This window comes from Xyrauchen texanus, chromosome 20, assembly GCF_025860055.1.
Source record: "Xyrauchen texanus isolate HMW12.3.18 chromosome 20, RBS_HiC_50CHRs, whole genome shotgun sequence".
Lineage (NCBI taxonomy): Eukaryota > Metazoa > Chordata > Actinopteri > Cypriniformes > Catostomidae > Xyrauchen > Xyrauchen texanus.
This window is the reverse complement of record NC_068295.1, coordinates 17,209,338-17,228,571: the sequence shown is the minus strand read 5'-3', so window position 1 is coordinate 17,228,571 and position 19,234 is coordinate 17,209,338. Positions and strand designations below refer to the sequence as shown.

The 19,234-nt window shown below is 38.5% G+C and overlaps 2 protein-coding genes across 2 annotated transcripts in view; one reads left to right on the top strand and one right to left on the bottom strand.

Moving 5' to 3' along the window:
• LOC127660499 (testican-2-like) overlaps positions 1–15,566 on the top strand; it is a 47,769-nt gene extending 32,203 nt beyond the window's left edge. Inside the window, exons 5-10 of the mRNA XM_052150778.1 lie at positions 139–253; positions 1,448–1,567; positions 3,290–3,508; positions 9,757–9,819; positions 11,537–11,674; positions 13,325–15,566. Of these exons, the coding sequence (XP_052006738.1) occupies positions 139–253; positions 1,448–1,567; positions 3,290–3,508; positions 9,757–9,819; positions 11,537–11,674; positions 13,325–13,461 (792 nt within the window). The 3' untranslated portion in view covers positions 13,462–15,566. The remainder of the gene's footprint in view (positions 1–138; positions 254–1,447; positions 1,568–3,289; positions 3,509–9,756; positions 9,820–11,536; positions 11,675–13,324) is intronic.
• Positions 15,567–15,799: 233 nt separating this feature from the next.
• On the bottom strand, positions 15,800–19,017 carry tysnd1 (trypsin like peroxisomal matrix peptidase 1). The gene is made up of 4 exons (XM_052150768.1): positions 17,696–19,017; positions 17,450–17,580; positions 17,139–17,324; positions 15,800–16,611 (listed from the first exon to the last, which is right to left on the bottom strand). The coding sequence occupies exons 1-4, from the start codon at positions 18,748–18,750 to the stop codon at positions 16,409–16,411; spliced, it is 1,575 nt and encodes a 524-aa protein (XP_052006728.1). The 5' UTR covers positions 18,751–19,017; the 3' UTR covers positions 15,800–16,408.
• Positions 19,018–19,234: the final 217 nt, after the last annotated feature.

The window sequence follows — 19,234 nt, the reverse complement described above, 5'->3', positions numbered from 1 at the left end:
TTTTCAGTCATCTTAGAAATAATTTTGCTGTAGGCTATAATTCATTGCACTGAACTTGGGCATGTGACATAGGACATGTGTAATGGCAGTGATTCTTATTCTTTGTGTATCTTTGTGTGTTCTACACCTGCAAATCAGTGCAAACTGGAGCAGCAGGCTTGTCTCACAGGAAAGGAGTTGAAAGTCAAATGTGCTGGTCTCTGCCCCTGTACCGCCACTGCAGCTACTGCTACAGATGTGGACAACAAACATGGTATCTAACTGGCTACACATTGCCAAATGCTGCAATCTGCTATTGTAAAGAAAAAAAATACTAAATTGTTTAAAGCAGTGGTTCTCAAACTGAGGTACACATAGCAAATTGATGTAACTAGTCTGTTCCAAATGCTTTTAAATTTTGAATATTACCTCTTATTCCAAAATGGCCTGCATTCATAGTATTTCTGTATTTGAATTGGACTGCAAAATGTCTATAATATCTTGTAAAAAAAAAACAAGCAAACAAACATAGTAATCATTTTAATGTTATATTGTGGTGTGCATATTTTTTAGATGCTGCTCTTATATCAGGGTCCTGATGAGGGTCTTGCAGCATGATTATTCTTAAAGGCATGTTGAAAATCATGTTGTTTACATTTACTCATTTACATGTCATTCCAAACCAGTATGACTCTCTTTGTTCCGTGAAAAAAGTTATTAACAGCCTCATTCTCAATTTGTTTTCTTTGTATGGAAAACGATGTAATGAAAGCAAATGGTGACTGAGGCTAACATTCTGCCTAACATCTTTTTGTTCAATGGCAGAAAGTAAGCTAAACAGGTTTGTAACAACATGAGGGTGAGTAAATGACGACAGAATTTTCATTTTTAGGTAAGCTATCCCTTTAAATACAGGACCATTGATGTTGGTCAGGATATGGCATTATATATATGTTGCTCTCAGTCCTAAAGCGTGCACTCAGAGCATTTGAAAAAGGTTTAGAGGGAACATTTTTGTGACTAGTTGGTAGCTTGATGTTCTAATTTGATCATAGGTTATATGGGCTAATATGTTTGGTATAAAGCACAATCGAAACAATAGCTTATTTTGGCAAGCTTTTAGGTTGACATGATCATATTTTGATTAGAAGAAATAGTTCTGTTCTGATATTCTGCTTCAGTGCATTTGTCTCTTTTCACATCCCATTGGGCAGTTTGCAGCTCTCCCTCTAACAAAGACTGTATTGATGTATTAACAGACTCCACTCATTCTCTATCTGTCTGTCTCTCTTGCTTTCTTCTGAAGTTCTGCTGACTTTGATTATGTTTGATTTATGTCTGCAGGCTTCACTTGTCAAATTCTGAAGGACAAAATTTAGGACACAATTGATCCTTCACTCTTTTATTCCAACATTTGCCAACACTCACTTCTCTCCTTTTTTCTGTTTCTGTCCTTCTCTTTCCATAGAGAGTTGCACGGGGCAGGACCTGGCAGATCTGGGAGATCGCCTGCGGGACTGGTTCCAACTGCTCCAAGGCAACGGCAAGCAGAACAGCACAGGGAATCCTGCGACCAGTTCTGCATCAAGTGAGGCTCCATTTAGCCATTTTATATTCAATAATATCACATAACGGAGTTAAAACAGCATCCTATTGCCACGGTTTGTGTCAGGAAGAACCCAATTGCAGACAGTCAGCTCTTCAAAAATACTTTGTTAAAGAAAATAAACAAAAACAAACCATAAGAGAGCAAAGTTAAAAAGAAAAAAAAAAAAACAACAGAGAACTATCAATAAACTGAAATACAAAACCCACAATGATCAAACACGAGAAATAAAAAAGACTGAAACAAGAGGAAGATTCCAGCACAGGACAAAGCACACAAGGGAAATATTAAGAGGGAGAAATCAGACAGGAAGGAGGAATCAGAGAGGGGAAGGTGAAGCAAATTAACAGAAGATCAGAGTAACAAGGGATGACTTGAGATGGAACAGAAACAAGCAGGGAAAGAGAAACACATGGAGAAAACAGAACATCCCAAAACCCCAAAAAGTGTCAGGATCCTGCCAAAAAAGTAAAAAAATAAATAAAAAGACCAGACTGATGACAGGATCCTGACACATATATACACAGACTACTGTTCAGCAATATAAAATGACTCTTACCTCCTTCAATAGGAAAATTCTGTACTCTGATTCATTGTAATGCAATTTATGTGACTAAACTGCAAAACATAATTTTCTTAATTAGGATTTTATCTATTGAGGTTTATGAAAAACTATTTGCCAATGTGGGAAAAAAAAATATTGCATTCCCTTTTAATTAAGTTTTTTTTTTCTTAATCCTTTGACAATTTTTTTAAGCAATAAAATCCACATTAAAGTAATAGATCAACCAAAAATTTAAATTCTCTCATCCTTTACTCACCCTCATGCCATCCATTGGTTAAATCCATATCTTCAGAAGCGTTTTGATATTCGTAAGAAACAGATCAATATTTAAGTCCTTTTTTATTTTCACATCCCTCTTTTGTTTTTGGTGGTTTGCATTATTTGTGCACATCACCACCTACTGGGCAGGGAGGATAATTTATAAAAAATTTACTTAAATATTGATCTGTTTATCTGTTACTCAGGGTAAGTGGATGATGAAGTCATTTTCATTATTGGGTGAACTATCCTTTTAAGGACCAGTAGATTAGGAATCATTTTTGTGAAAATTTTGAAATGCCACTAACATAAGCATTCCATTCACTCCTACTTCTATTTAAAATGCACATGTAATGTCCAAATTCACCATACAACTCACCAGTTCTCGAACTACCTCTGCACTAGCTATGCTTCTCTTCTTTTTATTCTATTATTTGCCTCTGTTTTATATGCAAAAGGATCCCAGTTTTTAGGTAATTTAACCTGTTCATAGCATTGCTCCACAGTTCACAAATATGGTGAACAGTAGGAATTACTATTTATCCCTTGTAGCATTTATTTGTAGGATCAGCATTTTGTTAAAAACTGATTTTCAAACTTAACATCTTGAAAAACAAAAAACACTGTGTGTGCCCATATCTTCCATTAGAGTGATTTAGAATCTTATAAACAATATTCTAAGCAATTTTGCTTTTAAAAGGAATTTGATTGAATTTGTTCAACTGCCATTTCTGATTAGAGGCAATCAGCTGTTCTGGTAGAGATGCTGGTGGCTCTCATTTGCCAGTTTGGAAAGTGAGAGAGTGTCACGACATACAACAGCTAGTATTTCTTTGTAAACAAGCACTTTGAAACGTTCCTGTGTGATTGTTTCTGCACAGTTCTGGACCGGACTCTTGTTGCAACCTGTAAGGACTCTATTGGCTGGATGTTCACTAAGCTAGACACGAACAGTGACCTGTATCTGGACCAGGCTGAGCTGGCTGCTATTAATCTGGACAAGTATGAAGTGTGCATACGGCCCTTCTTCAACTCCTGTGACTCTTATCACGATGGTAAAGTCTCCACAGCTGAGTGGTGCCTCTGCTTTTGGAGAGAAAGTGAGTTGTCATTATCTGTCAACAATTTAACCAGATCTCAATTATGTTTTCTAATACATAATAATGAAATAGTCTTCCATATGTTCTTTAATCCTTAAAATGATTGGCATGTAGTGAATTGTTGATTGTAAATAAAGTGCACAGCCCTGCTGAAACCAGTTTTGACCGAAGACATTTTCATACTAGGCTGAGATTATGCTGCTTATTGCTGGTTTGGTGCTGGTCTAGCTGGTGGACCAACATATTGTAGCCAACCTGTTCACCAGCAAAACCTAGCTCGTGAAGCTTGTCTACCTGCATGTTCTTTTTTGGGGAAGCTGGTTAAGCTAGTTAAGAAACCTGATGAGGACACCAGTACAGCACAGAATCATTTGCTAGGATTGCACCCAAAACACAAAATGTTGGTCTTTTCAGCAGGGAACAGGCTTAAGATGAGCATCAAAGTTTAACCTAACTGTCACTTTGAACATTTCTCTTAACTTTCTTTTGGCTAATTAAAAGTCATGGAATCATTGCCTAGGCATTGCACATTTGTGCCCTGTACCCTGCTGGTAAGTACCACGGTTCACAGTTTGCTCTGCTTGGTTATATCAGCATGACAGAAGGAGGACACATGGCCGAGCATTGGTGCCAGCTCTAGTCAGCGTTTGAGTGCATTGAACACTGCTTCAGAGTGTAGAGAATTTTAAGACCCAGTAAATTGGCTTGACAAATTCAGTTTTTTTTTTTTTTCCTGTATTGACATATTTTCTATTGAAATATGAGGTTTGTGCAGGACATAACATCACATGATCACACTGGAATTCGACATGTTGCTTCCGAATGTTCATTTACCTGAAATCAACTCCATTCAGCTGAAATACTGACGAACACTATCCCCCATCAGTAGGGCTGGACTGGGAAGCGAAAGTGGCCCGGGATTTTACATGGCTACTGGCCCAACTGTTGAGTGCGGGGGTTGGGGGTTCGCTGTCCTATTCTGCATATCACGGTGCCATTTTGGGGTCCGTTCTGCATAACGTGGCAGCTCATTGTTGCTTATCGCGGCCCGCTCGGTTCTCCCGATGGCCATTACGTACCTGATCGGCCCAAAAGTGCATCGGTCCACCAGGAAAATGCCCGGTATGCTAGATTACCAGTCCAGCCCTGACCATCAGATATTTCTGTATCAACTCAAATGTTCAACTATCCCTGTGGTAATAATGCATTAGGGATGGGTAGATCGATCCTAAAAGTATCGATACTTCCGATACTGATGTTGTATCAAATATATCGATCCTCACACAAAAATATTGATTCTAAATAATTGATTTATTTTTTTTAACTAGGGGTATTATTATTTGGTTACCATGAACAATAATCATAAGCTTCAAAGTTAAATAAAATGGATTATGCTACAGTGCATCCGGAAAGTATTCACAGCGCTTCACTTTTTCCACATTTTGTATTGTTACAGCCTTATTCCAAAATGTATTAAATTCATTATTTTCCTCAAAATTCTACAAACAATACCCCATAATGACAACGTGAGAGAAGTTTGTTTGAAATCTTTGCAAATGTATTAAAAATAAAAAAAAATAAAAAAAAATCACATGTACATAAGTATTCACAGCCTTTGCTCAATACTTTGTTGAAGCACCAATTACAGCCTCAAGTCTTTTTGAGTATGATGCTACAAGCTTGGCACACCTATTTTTGGGCAGTTTCTCCCATTCCTCTTTGCTGGACCTCTCAAGCTCCATCAGGTTGGATGGGGAGCATTGGTGCACAGCCATTTTCAGATCTGTCCAGAGATGTTCAATCTGGTTCAAGTCTGGGCTCTGGCTGGGCCACTCAAGGACATTCACAGAGTTGTCCCGTAGCCACTCCTTTGTTATCTTGGCTGTGTGCTTAGTATCGTTGTCGTGTTGGAAGATGAACCTTCGACCCAGTCTGAGGTCCAGAGTGCTCTGGAGCAAGTTTTCATCAAGGATGTCTCTGTACATTGCTGCATTTATCTTTCCCTCGATCCTGACTAGTCTCCCAGTTCCTGCCACTGAAAAACATCCCCACAGCATGCTGCTGCCACCACCATGCTTCACTGTAGGGATGGTATTGGCAGGTGATGAGCGGTGCCTGGTTTCCTCCAGACATGACGCTTGCCATTCAGGCAAAAGAGTTACATTTTTGTTTCATCAGACCAGAGAATTTTATTTCTCATGGTCTGAGTGTCCTTCAGGTGCCTTTTGGCAAACTCCAGATGGCCTGTCATGTGCCTTTTACTGAGGAGTGGCTTCCGTCTGGCAACTCTGCCATACTGGCCTGATTGGTGGAGTGCTGCAGAGATGGTCGTTACATTTACATTTATGCATTTGGCAGACGCTTTTATCCAAAGCAACTTACAGTGCACTTATTACAGGGACAATCCCCAGAGCAACCTGGAATTAAGTGCCTTGCTCAAGGACACAATAGTGGTGGCTGTGGGGATCAAACCAGTAACCTTCTTATTACCAGTTATGTGCGTTAGACCACCACCACTTCGGTTGTTCTTCTGGAAGGTTCTCCTCTCTCCAAAGAGAAATGCTGGAGCTCTGTCAGAGTAACCATCGGGTTCTTCGTCACCTCCCTGACTAAGGCTCTTCTCCCCTGATTGCTCAGTTTGGCCGGGCGGCCAGCTCTATTAAGAGACCTGGTGGTTCCAAACTTCTTCCATTTATGGATGATGGAGGCCACAGTGCTCATTGGGACCTTCAATGCTGCAGAAATCTTTCTGTACCCTTCCCCAGATCTGTGCCTCGATACAATCCTGTCTCGGAGGTCTACAGACAATTCCTTGGACTTCATGGCTTGATTTGTGCTCTGACATGCACTGTTATCTGTGGGACCTTATATAGACAGGTGTGTGCCTTTCCAAATCATGTCCAATCAACTGAATTTACCACAGGTGGACTCCAATCAAGTTGTAGAAACATCTCAAGGATGATCAGTGGAAACAGGATGCACCTGAGCTCAATTTTGAGTGTCATGGCAAAGGCTGTGAATACTTATGTACATGTGATTTGTTTTGCTAAACGTAAATATGCTAAACGTAAATATGTGTATATACATTTAAATGTAACTTATGCAATTAAACTTTGTGAAAATACTGCATGTTATTGCACCCCTGATAGATTTTGATGCTCTTTTTTTCTTTTTTTGCCCTTTGCTGCTGTCCATGGTGCCTTTTTCTCGCGATATCAAGCAATCTAAGCAGTAAAACAATTTCACTCTACACAGAAAAGTACATAATATTACACAAATAAATAAAAAAACATAAATTTTTATGTAGGCTATATGGTAATACAAGTTTTCGTGAACATTACTACACTCATATTAATGCTTAACAGTTTATTGCATATTATTAATTTGTTTATTAGTTAGAATAATAATAAAGTATTAACAATTTTCATGGTAGGATAATAAAAGGAACAATAATGACACCTATTAATTTAAATACATATTTAACATGAAGATACTATACCATTGAACCCATTGATTTACTACAGTAATAATGTAGTAGTAACCAGGTTAATTGTGTGGTAACTTTGAACTAAATACCATGGTTAAACTATACTGTATTACTGTATTTAAATTTTTGTAAGGGTAAACAAAACAGAAGTCTAATCATTTTCTGTTTAGGCAAATAATAATAATAATAATAATAATAATAATAATAATTATATGAAGGACTTGAATAATGACAAAAAATATTATTTTAAATTACCCAGTTTATCCCTAGAAGTATCGGTATCGGTATTGTATCGACGATATTGGACTTGAAAATATTGGTATCGGATCAAAAATAAGTGGTATTGCCCATCCCTATAAAGCATTGCACGATCAATATCTGAGACATGGATCTGGTCCTATGGAAACCAGGAAGTAATTGCATTCTCATAAACACAGTTTAAGCACAATTTGGAGGTTGCATTTTTGCTCTAAAATTGCATTTTTACTCCTCTGATGGTTAGGTTTAGGGTTGGGGTGTGGGTTAGGGGGTAGGTTTAATAAAATATGTATTCCTGTTGACTATATTACATCATTTAAAACTAAACATACAACTCGCTTTTGCCACCACCGTTTGGAAATTTCACCCAAAAACTGAACAACACTTCCAGCATCGGCCACTAGGGTCAGTGGTTCAAATTGTGGTAAGCACAGACTGATTTCAGCAGCAAAACTTTTGACCTCCTGTCACATAATTCACAGTGTGATCAGTCTGAATGGTGAAGGGCCTTTATACCTTTTTGGTAAAACTTTACAATAAGGTTCCGTTTTTTTTATTTTATTTTTTACATTAGTTAACAACATTAGTTAACATTAACAATGAACGGTACTTTTATTACATATATTAATCTTGGTTAATGTTAATTCCAACATTCAACATCGAAGATTAAGACACTAGTCAGTGGAGGAAGGGCTTTAGGAAAATCCATCTATCTTTGTGCAGAGTTTTGTAGATTTACGCCACTTACTCATTCGGTTTGCTGTGGATTAAGCTTAATTGTTTTTAAATATCATCAAACATTGACGAGTGGGTAATGGAACCATATGCGGGATGTTTGGATTACTATAATCCAAAGCTTTCATTTTCTTCAAAAACCCTATCACACCCCCTTTGGCAATAAAATGAGAGATGAGAGAGCAATGGAAGGTCTGAGTTGAACTTTAGTTGTTTGTGGCTTGTGGGGAGAGTGATTTGGAGTATTAATTTTAAGAGATGCACAAGTTTGCTGCATAAGCTCTATGTGTGGAGGAATTGGTATTCAGTGTGTATTGCTAGGGTGCATGACAGTAAAGCGTGTGCGTGTGTGTGTCTGTGTGTGTGTGTCTGCAGGAGAGAGCGTGGGTCTGTTAGCATGTGCATGTGTTTATCAGCAACATGTTATACATATTAATGAGACTTGTCATGAGTGTATGTGTGCTCTTTTGTCTTTGTCTGAGGAATTCCTTTGAGATTTGATCTGTGTGTGTGTTTACTTAACCATGGAGAATGGCAGGCTTCTTCACACAAAAAGACATACGCTTCACTCTATATCTCACTAAAGAGGCACAGAGCTGTATCTCAGCTAAACACACACAAACACACACACACTCACTTGTTTGATTTGATTCTGCTCACGATGTGGCTGGCCACTCTCATCTCTCATGGGGAGGGCACAGTTGCTTTTGGCCTGTCACACTTTGTCTTTCCCTTGTATTTCCCCTGGTGGAAAGGAAATGGCCACAGTAGAGGGAAAACAACATCAGTGTTAGTTGCTTACGGCCTGCTGAATCTCCAACTCTCTGAAACTGTAACAAGACAGCTAGTCAAACAGATTATTTAGACTTGACTAGCCCAGCCCTCACATATAGCAGTGAACCATGATAGCTTTGAAGCATTGGCTCATATTACTGTATGTGCTGCACAGGCCATTTGCTGTAATCACTTTGATTTAGTAGAGGAATAGTTCACTCACCCTCAAATCCGTATGACTATCTCACTTCCATGGAACACAAAAGAAGATTTTCATCTGAATGTCCAAGCTGCTCCTTTCTATGCAATGAAAGTGAATGTGGATTGTGGCTGTCAAGCTACAAAAGGGCCAAAAAAGCATCCTAAAAGTAGTTTATATGACTAGTGCACTATGTTCATAGTCTTCTGAAGCCATATGAAAGCTTTTTGGGAGGACAGACCAAAATAGAAGTTCTTATTCATTAAAATATTTCTTGACAGCCGTGGATCCATTTGGCTTATATTGTATGTAAACAGAAGCTTTAAAAAGAACCATAGACATATTTCTTATGACTCTTCCACTATATTCAAAGTTATCTGAGGCATATGATAGATTTTTTTGAGGAACAGACCAAAATATATATGTTATCCACACAGGTTTGGAACAACATGAGAGCAAGTAGATGAATTATCCCTTTAATATAATGTAGAAAAGGTTGTAAACTTCGCCTCAGGGCATTAAGGCGAAACTTTCATTGGAAATATTCAATAATGGATGTTAATTTAAAATTTTCCAAATTTACCTAAAGCTAGTTGTATTACTTAAAATTGTTTTTACTCTTTCTATCGAGAATTGTACTGGCATTATAATGATCTATTGTGATTTGACTGTGCTCTAGATCAAGTGTAAAACTGCCCCATCTGGGTGTTGGTGGGGGAGCTTGTGTGAAGCGTTTGTCTGGAAGAGATTAGCACTGGCTCTTCCCTAAAGGCACTGATTGTTTTTCTTCCTCAGAGCCTCCTTGCCTGGCTGAGCTAGAGAGTATCCAAGTGCAGCAGGGAGCCAAGAAGAAACCAGGTAAGAATGAACGCTCCGCTGAGACTCTGTTCTGTCACGGGAAGAACAAGTTAAGGTGTGAAGGAGAGGAACAAAGGCAATAGAAAAATAGTAAGACAGTAGAACATGAGAAAGCAGTAATATAGGGATATTGTATACAACTGCATAAAGAAAGGTTAATAAAAGTAAAACAGTTGAAACATTTTAATGTTCACAAAATGTACGTTGACTCAACTTTGCTCAATTCAATTTAATGACCACTGTTATTTCATTTTTGTCCATCTTTGTTATCAGTATTCATAACGTTATTGGCATCTCATGCCATATCACCATATTAACTGTTTTTAGTCTAATTTAATTTTAGTTTTTGAGAAGTATTTGTTCATCAGTAGTTCTCATCTCAGTTTTGTCTTGGTTTACATTAATAACCCTGGAAGGGAGGTAATGTGTAAAATCAGAGACGTAGAGAACGCTCTAGCAGGATAGACTGTAGGAGTTTCATTTAACAGATGACAAGCAGGAGGCTGGGATTAGCCCCTGATCAGGTGTGGGGATTAGAATGCAACTCCTGGCAGTGGGCAGCACTTTATGTTTGGCTGCACCACTTTCAAGACTGTCCAAGGACATGCTGCAGATGCTACAGCCTATCAGAGTCAGCCAAAAATAAAAAGCCCTGTAATGCCACACAATAAATAGCAGTGTGTGCAATCAAATCAAAGTTTCATCTTCATTCTGAAAGCTTGTGTTTAAATCCTGCATTTCATTGGTGATGGATGATTACGTGACCATATATCGGACATATATGTAGTTTGTTGCATTTTACATTTACATTTTACAATAAGGTTGTTCATGAACGGTGTTGGGTGTATCCAAGTATAAAGTAATTAGTTACTGTAATCTAATAACTTTTTAGTCAGAAAAGTTATGTAATACATTACATTTTAAATGACTGTAATCAGATTACAGTTACTGAAATATGAATTCACGTGTACGCCTGTTAGTAGTTCTGTAGCAGCTATAAGGTGTGCAACAGCAAATGAGGAAATATAGAATTTTGAATTTGAGCAGAAAACCAAATCTTTTCTAGGAAAAGTGATTTAAAAAAAGGAACTTAATAGTAATGTGATTACTTTTTGAATTAAGTAATCAGTAAAGCACTCTGATTACATTTCTTAGAGAAGTAATTAGTCATTTGTAGTGGACTACTTATTTTGAGGAACATGTTAACATTAACTAACAATGAACAAAGATTTTACTGCATGGATTATTCTTGGTTAATGTTCTTATTTTACATATATTAATACATACATTAACATTAAACATTGTCTAGGTTAATATAATAAATGCATTATGAAATATAAAATTGTTTAACCATGATTAATTAATGCTATAAACAATGTTTATTGTTGGTTCATGATACCTAATGCATTAACTAATTTTAACATACAAAACCTTATTGTAAAGTGTCTGCTTATTACTCTTTACATTGTTGCTTAATGTGTCGAGACACTGCAGACATAAACCCAGCCTTCACCCCTGAAATTTTATGCATTACAATGAGAAACGTCACTTGGATCTGTTACTTGATTTACTGGGCCTAAGTGGGGGCTGGGGGGAGAGGGGGCAACATTGTCCCCCTATATCTTCCTTGTGCCCTCCCAAAGATTGTAATATACTCCATTTTAGAACATAAAAATGAATGTAAAACGATGTCGCTCACTCACTTTTGTCAATTTAGATACTTACATTCCCAGCTGTGATGAGGATGGCTTTTTCAGGAGGCTGCAGTGTGACAAGAGCAGAGGGGAGTGCTGGTGTGTGGACCAGCATGGAGGAGAGTTAATGGGCTCCAGAATCCATGGCAACCCCGACTGTGGTTAGCACGAGCACAACACACACTCAATACACACACACATGCACACAGAGAGGACAATGCTCCTTCTGTAGCTCCAGCGCTTAGGACTTAGATTCACAAAATCATCAGTCACCCATCTGACAGAAGACCAAGTGCTACATTCATTAGGCCAGGTTCATTTCCATTCCAAAAGAGCAGTTGTCTCGCTGAAATAAAGGTCCATAAGATTAATTACTACTGGCTGCGTCGGATCTGCAGGTGATAAGAACAAATCCCCTGACTGGACATAAAATAGCAATTAAAAAGCCTAACATCAAAGTCATACCTCCTGTTTGTTTTATGTTCCCGTGCCAAGTGTGTGTAAGATGTGTTGTTTAGCCTTTGTCGTGCATGAATTGCTCGCTTTGCATTCTACACTCACCTAAAGGATTATTAGGAACACCTGTTCAATTTCTCATTAATGCAATTATCTAATCAACCAATCACATGGCAGTTGATTCAATGCATTTAGGGGTGTGGTCCTGGTCAAGACAATCTCCTGAACTCCAAACTGAATGTCAGAATGGGAATGAAAGGTGATTTAAGCAATTTTGAGCGTGGCATGGTTGTTGGTGCCAGACGGGCCGGTCTGAGTATTTCACAATCTGCTCAGTTACTGGGATTTTCACGCACAACCATTTCTAGGGTTTACAAAGAATGGTGTGAAAAGGGAAAAACATCCAGTATGCGGCAGTCCTGTGGGCGAAAATGCCTTGTTGATGCTAGAGGTCAGAGGAGAATAGGCCGACTGATTCAAGCTGATAGAAGAGCAACTTTGCCTGAAATAACTACTCGTTACAACCGAGGTATGCAGCAAAGCATTTGTGAAGCCACAACACGCACAACCTTGAGGCCCCACCGGGTACCACTCATCTCCACTACAAATAGGAAAAAGAGGCTACAATTTGCAAGAGCTCACCAAAATTGGACAGTTGAAGACTGGAAAAATGTTGCCTGGTCTGATGAGTCTCGATTTCTGTTGAGACATTCAGATGGTAGAGTCAGAATTTGGCGTAAACAGAATGAGAACATGGATCCATCATGCCTTGTTACCACTGTGCAGGCTGGTGGTGGTGGTGTAATGGTGTGGGGGATGTTTTCTTGGCACACTTTAGGCCCCTTAGTGCCAATTGGGCATCGTATAAATGCCACGGCCTACCTGAGCATTGTTTCTGACCATGTCCATCCCTTTATGGCCACCATGTACCCATCCTCTGATGGCTACTTCCAGCAGGATAATGCACCATGTCACAAAGCTCGAATCATTTCAAATTGGTTTCTTGAACATGACAATGAGTTCACTGTACTAAAATGGCCCCACAGTCACCAGATCTCAACCCAATAGAGCATCTTTGGGATGTGGTGGAACGGGAGCTTCATGCCCTGGATGTGCATCCCACAAATCTCCATCAACTGCAAGATGCTATCCTATCAATATGGGCCAACATTTCTAAAGAATGCACCTTGTTGAATCAATGCCACGTAGAATTAAGGAAGTTCTGAAGGCGAAAGGGGGTCAAACACAGTATTAGTATGGTGTTCCTAATAATCCTTTAGGTGAGTGTATAAGTCTAGCAGTCTACCATAATATGATGTATGTCTTTTTTTAAACAAAATCTCTCTTTTTTTCAGATGAGGTGGCCACGTATTCGGGTGATTTTGGCAGTGGGCTTGGATGGGAGGATGAGGAGGAGAAGGAGGCGGAGGAGAACGGCGAGGAGGAGGAAGGGGAGGTGGGGGAGGTAGATGACAGTGGATACATTTGGTAGAACGAACAACATTTTCGCCTTGTTCAAAGTAGCTTTCTGTGGCCCATCACTACAGAGGCAGCTCTATCTTCTGAGATTACATGGTGGACATTGGAGGGTTGGTCATCTTTACACTGAGCTCCAAACAGCATTGACTTGGGGAGGGGGGAGGGTGGCTGTAGTGAGATTACGGCATTGGGAAAGAGTTTTCTTTTATTGGGCTTATTGATACTTGTGAAACCTCATATTTTTTGTTGTAAGTGCAAGAGTTTCTCCTGAATCAGTCTCTAGCATCTGCAGTTCTCACAAGCTCAGAATTAGACGCTTGATAGGTGTGATGTGATACGTTCTTATGCAAGTCTAATACATACCGTCATCACTATATATTTGGAAATCATACCTGTAAGTTCGAAAGGTAGGTTTCAAGGTACTGACTTTTAAAAGTATGTATATAAAGAAAGGCTTTGGGTCTTAACTATTTCAGGTTGCTTACTGCTTTGTTAGATGGTTCTGTCGACCATCGATACCTTCAACGGTTTTGGCAACTGCTTTCTTTGGGCATTTTTGAGAATGCTGCTACTGTATAATGTCTTTGCTCTTAGAGTTTATGTAAATTGTTTTGATGTCCTCGGTTTAGCACATGTGTGCACAGCAACAATATATAACTACTGCAAGGAGTCACAAATTCCAAAAGAAAAACTCTAGAGCTAAGACTTATAAGTTAAGATTATAAGTTACCCTATAATCAGTCTCTATAACATTTGTTTGCATTAAAGCAACCTTTAAGTAGATATAGTTATAAATATCTTAAAATGAGGTAGCCTTCGTGAGTGTATTTGAAGAACTTGAATGATGTATTTCTCAAACAGATTTCAGGCTACTTGCCAGAAAGACAAAATGCACTTCTACAAGATGATCCTGTTCCTAAAGGCACTACTTTTTTTCTCCCTCTCTTTTGTGTAATAATGCAACCAAAACCAGAGATTGCAAAGCGTTATATTTTCATATAAACTACGTCTTAATGTAGTCGTGTTCTCTCTCCTCGTTTCCAACGTCCATCATTTTCTTTGAAATGGACAATAAGTCCTGAGATATATGTGCTCTGGCTTCATATTTCTATCATAATACAATAAGCTTATACTCCACTAGGCCAGGCTGAAATACAGTACCTAAGAGGCAGCACGGCTAATATAACAACGCAGTATGCCGATGAACAGGAGAGTCGGGAATGAGCTTTTGAAAATGCAATCTGACATATTCCCTCTCATATACCCAAAGGGACCAATCTGTCTTTGCAGATGTCTCCTAATCAGATCTTCCCATCAACTGTAGTGAAACGTGAGTTGGCTATAATGTTAGGTGTAAATCTGGTGCTGCAAGGATTTATCATCTATGTCTACATTTTATAATCAAAGACTGAAAGAATAAAAATACTGTACTTAAAACATATCAATTCTGTTCTCCTCCTTGTGCATCTAAAAAAGAAACTATTTTAAGGTTTAAAAATGCTATGGAATCAGTCAACCAGATTTACAGAATGGCTTTTTTTTCCATTAGGGAAATGTTTCACTTGCTTAGTACATGAATTGTAATATGTATGAATTATAAACGCGATCTGGTATGTTAATTCATTTAGATGTGGTCTCTGAGCTCCACATAGGGAAGAGCCAGTGCATTTGGTATGGTGGCATCTCTGAAGAAAAGCTATTCATTAATGTAGTGTACTGCTGCTTCTAGAGCAGAATATACATCCTCTAAAAAAACGAGATGGGGCTTGGGGATTTTTAAATTAAACATGCATTATCATGGGAAATAACATCTCTGGTCTGATTTAGTAGAAAGACAACCTACTCATTAAAAGTAAATTGTGAATGTTCTGATGTCATACTCAGCAGTGTACAGGAGTCTGCTAACAGTGATGTTATACCACTTGGACTAGTGTATGATTGTATTGTACTGTACATGCCATTATTATTGTAAATACTTGGATTTTACTGATTAGAAAAACATATTTGCACTAAGTTGCAGTATATTTGCATTTAGTTGCATGTTTCTTTGTCGGAGTGTGTCATCTTTCTTGCCAGAATGCGATTAAAGGCACTGGGCCCAAAGCATGCTTTCTTTTGTTATTCTAATTACTCCCAATACTGTGCTAATTGCTCATTTTTATGTGACTTTGGAGATGGGAGAGGAAACAAATCTATACAACCTATTTTAAAATAATTTTTGGCAAGCTTAATTGTTATTAATATAATAACTATACAAAAAATACTCAACAAAAGCTGAAAGGTTCTAAAGACATATGAGGTTCAGCAGCAAAAATTGTGAAAGACAATACACTTTTTAATAGACATCTTGAAGTAGATACACATTTTCAAAGTCATTATGAAGAATGTGCACAAGAAAGCTCCTGGTCTAAACTATAACACTGCATTGTTTCTGGGTTGATGGTTGGCATTTTATATATTAGTGATCTAGTGCAGAGCCCTGCTTAGTGTTCAGTTGTAAATAGATAAAAATCAAGAAATTAAAAAGGTCTTCATTACTTTATGGTAGGAATATTAAAGAATTTAACTGAGCCAAATGGAAAATGCATCACTGAGGCCATAAAGAGTTACAAAACAATTAGAATTACAATGCACTGTATTAGATAATAAAACCTTGGCACAATTCATTTTCTCCCTTGCCATCACTGACTAGTTCATCTTGACCAGGCATTATGTTTACCTGCCTTTTTCTACATAAAACCTATTTAAATAATAATAATAATTGGGTTTTGTAATTTAAGTGGGATTTTTGTGCAGGCTGCACAAATAAATCAATCAAGCTAATAACCTAATGTCCATCCCTGTGCCTTTTCCAACCAACCTTATCCGGAAAGATAAGAAAGTTATATAGTCATTCTCAAGTATCCAGTACATTTGCAATAATCATAAACGTTCAGAATTATATTATTGGCTCTGGATAATCAAAGCTTGCTCTGAATGCTCTGTAGTCTCCATATATTCCTGACACCATCCTCTGCACTGTCTAAGACTTTAAACACAGCAGCATCTCCATTTTGAGCAAAACGTCTCAGCAGAGGTTCCAGAACTGTCAAAGGGATGCTGAAGTTAAGGTGGGGATATGTCACTTTTGCTGTGAAGTCTCTTGTGTTGCTGGAAACAATACCTAAAATAATAGTACATAAGATAAAATAAAAGATACAAGATTAAATCAGCCGACAAACACTTGATTTAGCCAGACATTGCCAGTGCTGCTGAAGGGCTGGCTCTGATTGAGAACCTTTGGGATTTGCTTAATTGGTCACATTGTGCCCCCTTCTGTTCAGAGCAGAAATAGCTAAATAGATACATTTTCTGTAGTTGTCAGGTAAAGATGCAGTGTGTAATTTCTGTGCCACTAGAAGAACCAAACAGAATTGCAAAAGTTAGTTTCAAATACTCACCTTGTCTGCCCCTGTTTGGTAAAACAGATGATTCTTCTACGAAGACATTGGTTCTGCCAGTGTTGTTATATTATTATAATGGTGTATTGTGAAAAAGCTTTCATAATGCTTTATTTAAATCAAAAGCTTTTGTGAAAAGCTGAACACAAGATTATTTTTGAACAACAACTGGTGTACTGATATAGTAAAGAATAACTTTCACATGTTTTTTCCATTCTAAAAATGTTAAATTAAAAGTGTGAGGTATTACCTAATAACTCCCCAGTGCCATAGCGAACAACGGCACCACCACTGGCTCCAGACTGCACTGCACATGTAGTTTGCAGCATCACAGGCTGTGACTGATGGGTGGAAACTCTGGATAAGATTCCTGAGGTCAAGGAAGGACCACAGGTCCTCCCTAAAGCCCCATAACCCACAACAACTACATCTTCACCTAAACAAATACAGAACAATTATAAATTGATGCAAGTTGGGGCCAAAGATAATTTTTCTAATGTTGGTGGCATCTAGACAGCTATACTTGAGTTTCAATAATACAGGATTTATTACCAACATTACCTGGGTGAAAGTATGTGGCAAACTGGGGTGCTACTATGTTTGAGAGGGACTCCTGAAGCTCCACAACAGCAGTATCATAGGGAGATGATGGTGGTGACGAATACAGCACCTTTCCTCTTACTGCATGAAATCTAAAAGGTGAGAAGTGGATATATTACTTTAGATTACATGGCCAGACACAACCAGCCATTACACTTATTGCGAAAATACCGCTTTTGCATGAATTCCAAGCATACATTAAAGTACCTTCCTCCAAAGTTGATTCTCACTGTAAGCACAGACCTTTCATTCACTACATGCCTGCAGGTCAGAACCAAATGCTGGTTTAGCAGGACACCAGAACCCCACACCTGGCCAGTCTCGATCAGTGCCACAATAGGGTAGTGTTCAGATCTCGAACATTGGTTTGCAGACGATGGGGCTTGAAGAGAGTCAGTAATTAACTGTGATGAAATTTCTTTCAGTGACTCCTGACAGGCAACAGCCTGTAGCATGTTTTTCAGAATTAAGTGAACAGAACACACTAGTGTCAGGCCAATCCATTCATTTGATTTCCAGCATAGTGGTGAAACAATCAAACCCACAAGGTAAGAACTATCTCTGTCACAAACAAACAGGCCACCTCCTTCAGTGCCAGGCAAGCAGCGGGCATCGGTCAGGATCAGCGCATTCTCATCTCCTGTCAGATTACTCACAATACCTTTACTGATGGTGTTCATAAAGATATCTGGACAGAGACCACCAAATGGAGACCCACAAGCAATAACAGGAAGTCCCTTTTGAAGAGTACCACTATTCATCCATGAAACAGATTCACTATTGGTGGATAAAGTGGGCATCCGAAGAAGTGCAAACCAACTTAAAAACCTGGAGTCTTCCAGAACCTCTGTATCCTCACTAGCGCTATAAAAGCCCCACTTTTCTGCCTCCTTGAAGATTTGGTGAAATGCATTTTGAAACTCCACACAATTTATCAGCATTAACAGTTGAGCCTCTTGACGGCTCATGTTGCGTCGGTCCATTACACACGGCTGGTTGGTGCTATAGTTTCCTGTGTAATCTACATAAATTTTCATATTTTTACTGAAACTGTCAGGACGCAATATCTTTAAGTCTTTCCTCGTGGACTGTCTATTATTTACAAAGCGAGAAAATATGATGCCAGTACAGAGTACAATACCAGACTGGCAATTTAGAAAAACTCCACTACAACTCATTGCTTTATTCTGAGATCCAGAACTGAAGTTCAGGGGCGTCTCAGATACTGTGACAACACAACACGCCTCCTCCACTGCCCTCATTTTCGATCGTTAGATATATAAAACAGCCTTACATTGACGAAACAAAATACGTTTACAGCTTTTGGACTAACACGAGCTGAGTTCTTGCATCTTGCATGAGATTCAGGACAAACTATATTCCCTGATTATACAATATCACGAATATTTACCTCAGTGCTAGCAGTTAAGTTATTAAATAACAAGACAAGGTTCCAAAAATTATATGATCAGTATTCAAATATATTCGCAAACCAACAGTTGATCTGAAAGATGTACATGAATTCTCCACCTGCAGCAATTCCTGGTATGATTTCATTGGTGTAGACCTGATCACGTGATGGATTGCGTGTTGATCTCATTGGTCGATCAGTTGTTGCTGTTGGACCTCTAGTACTACCAGAGAATATTTAGCAAAGATTGGCCACTTCAACTGAAATTAATGGGCGAAATTGGAACGCTCAACCAAACAGCTCTGAGCACACAACGGTCAACGGAAGTAGAAAGA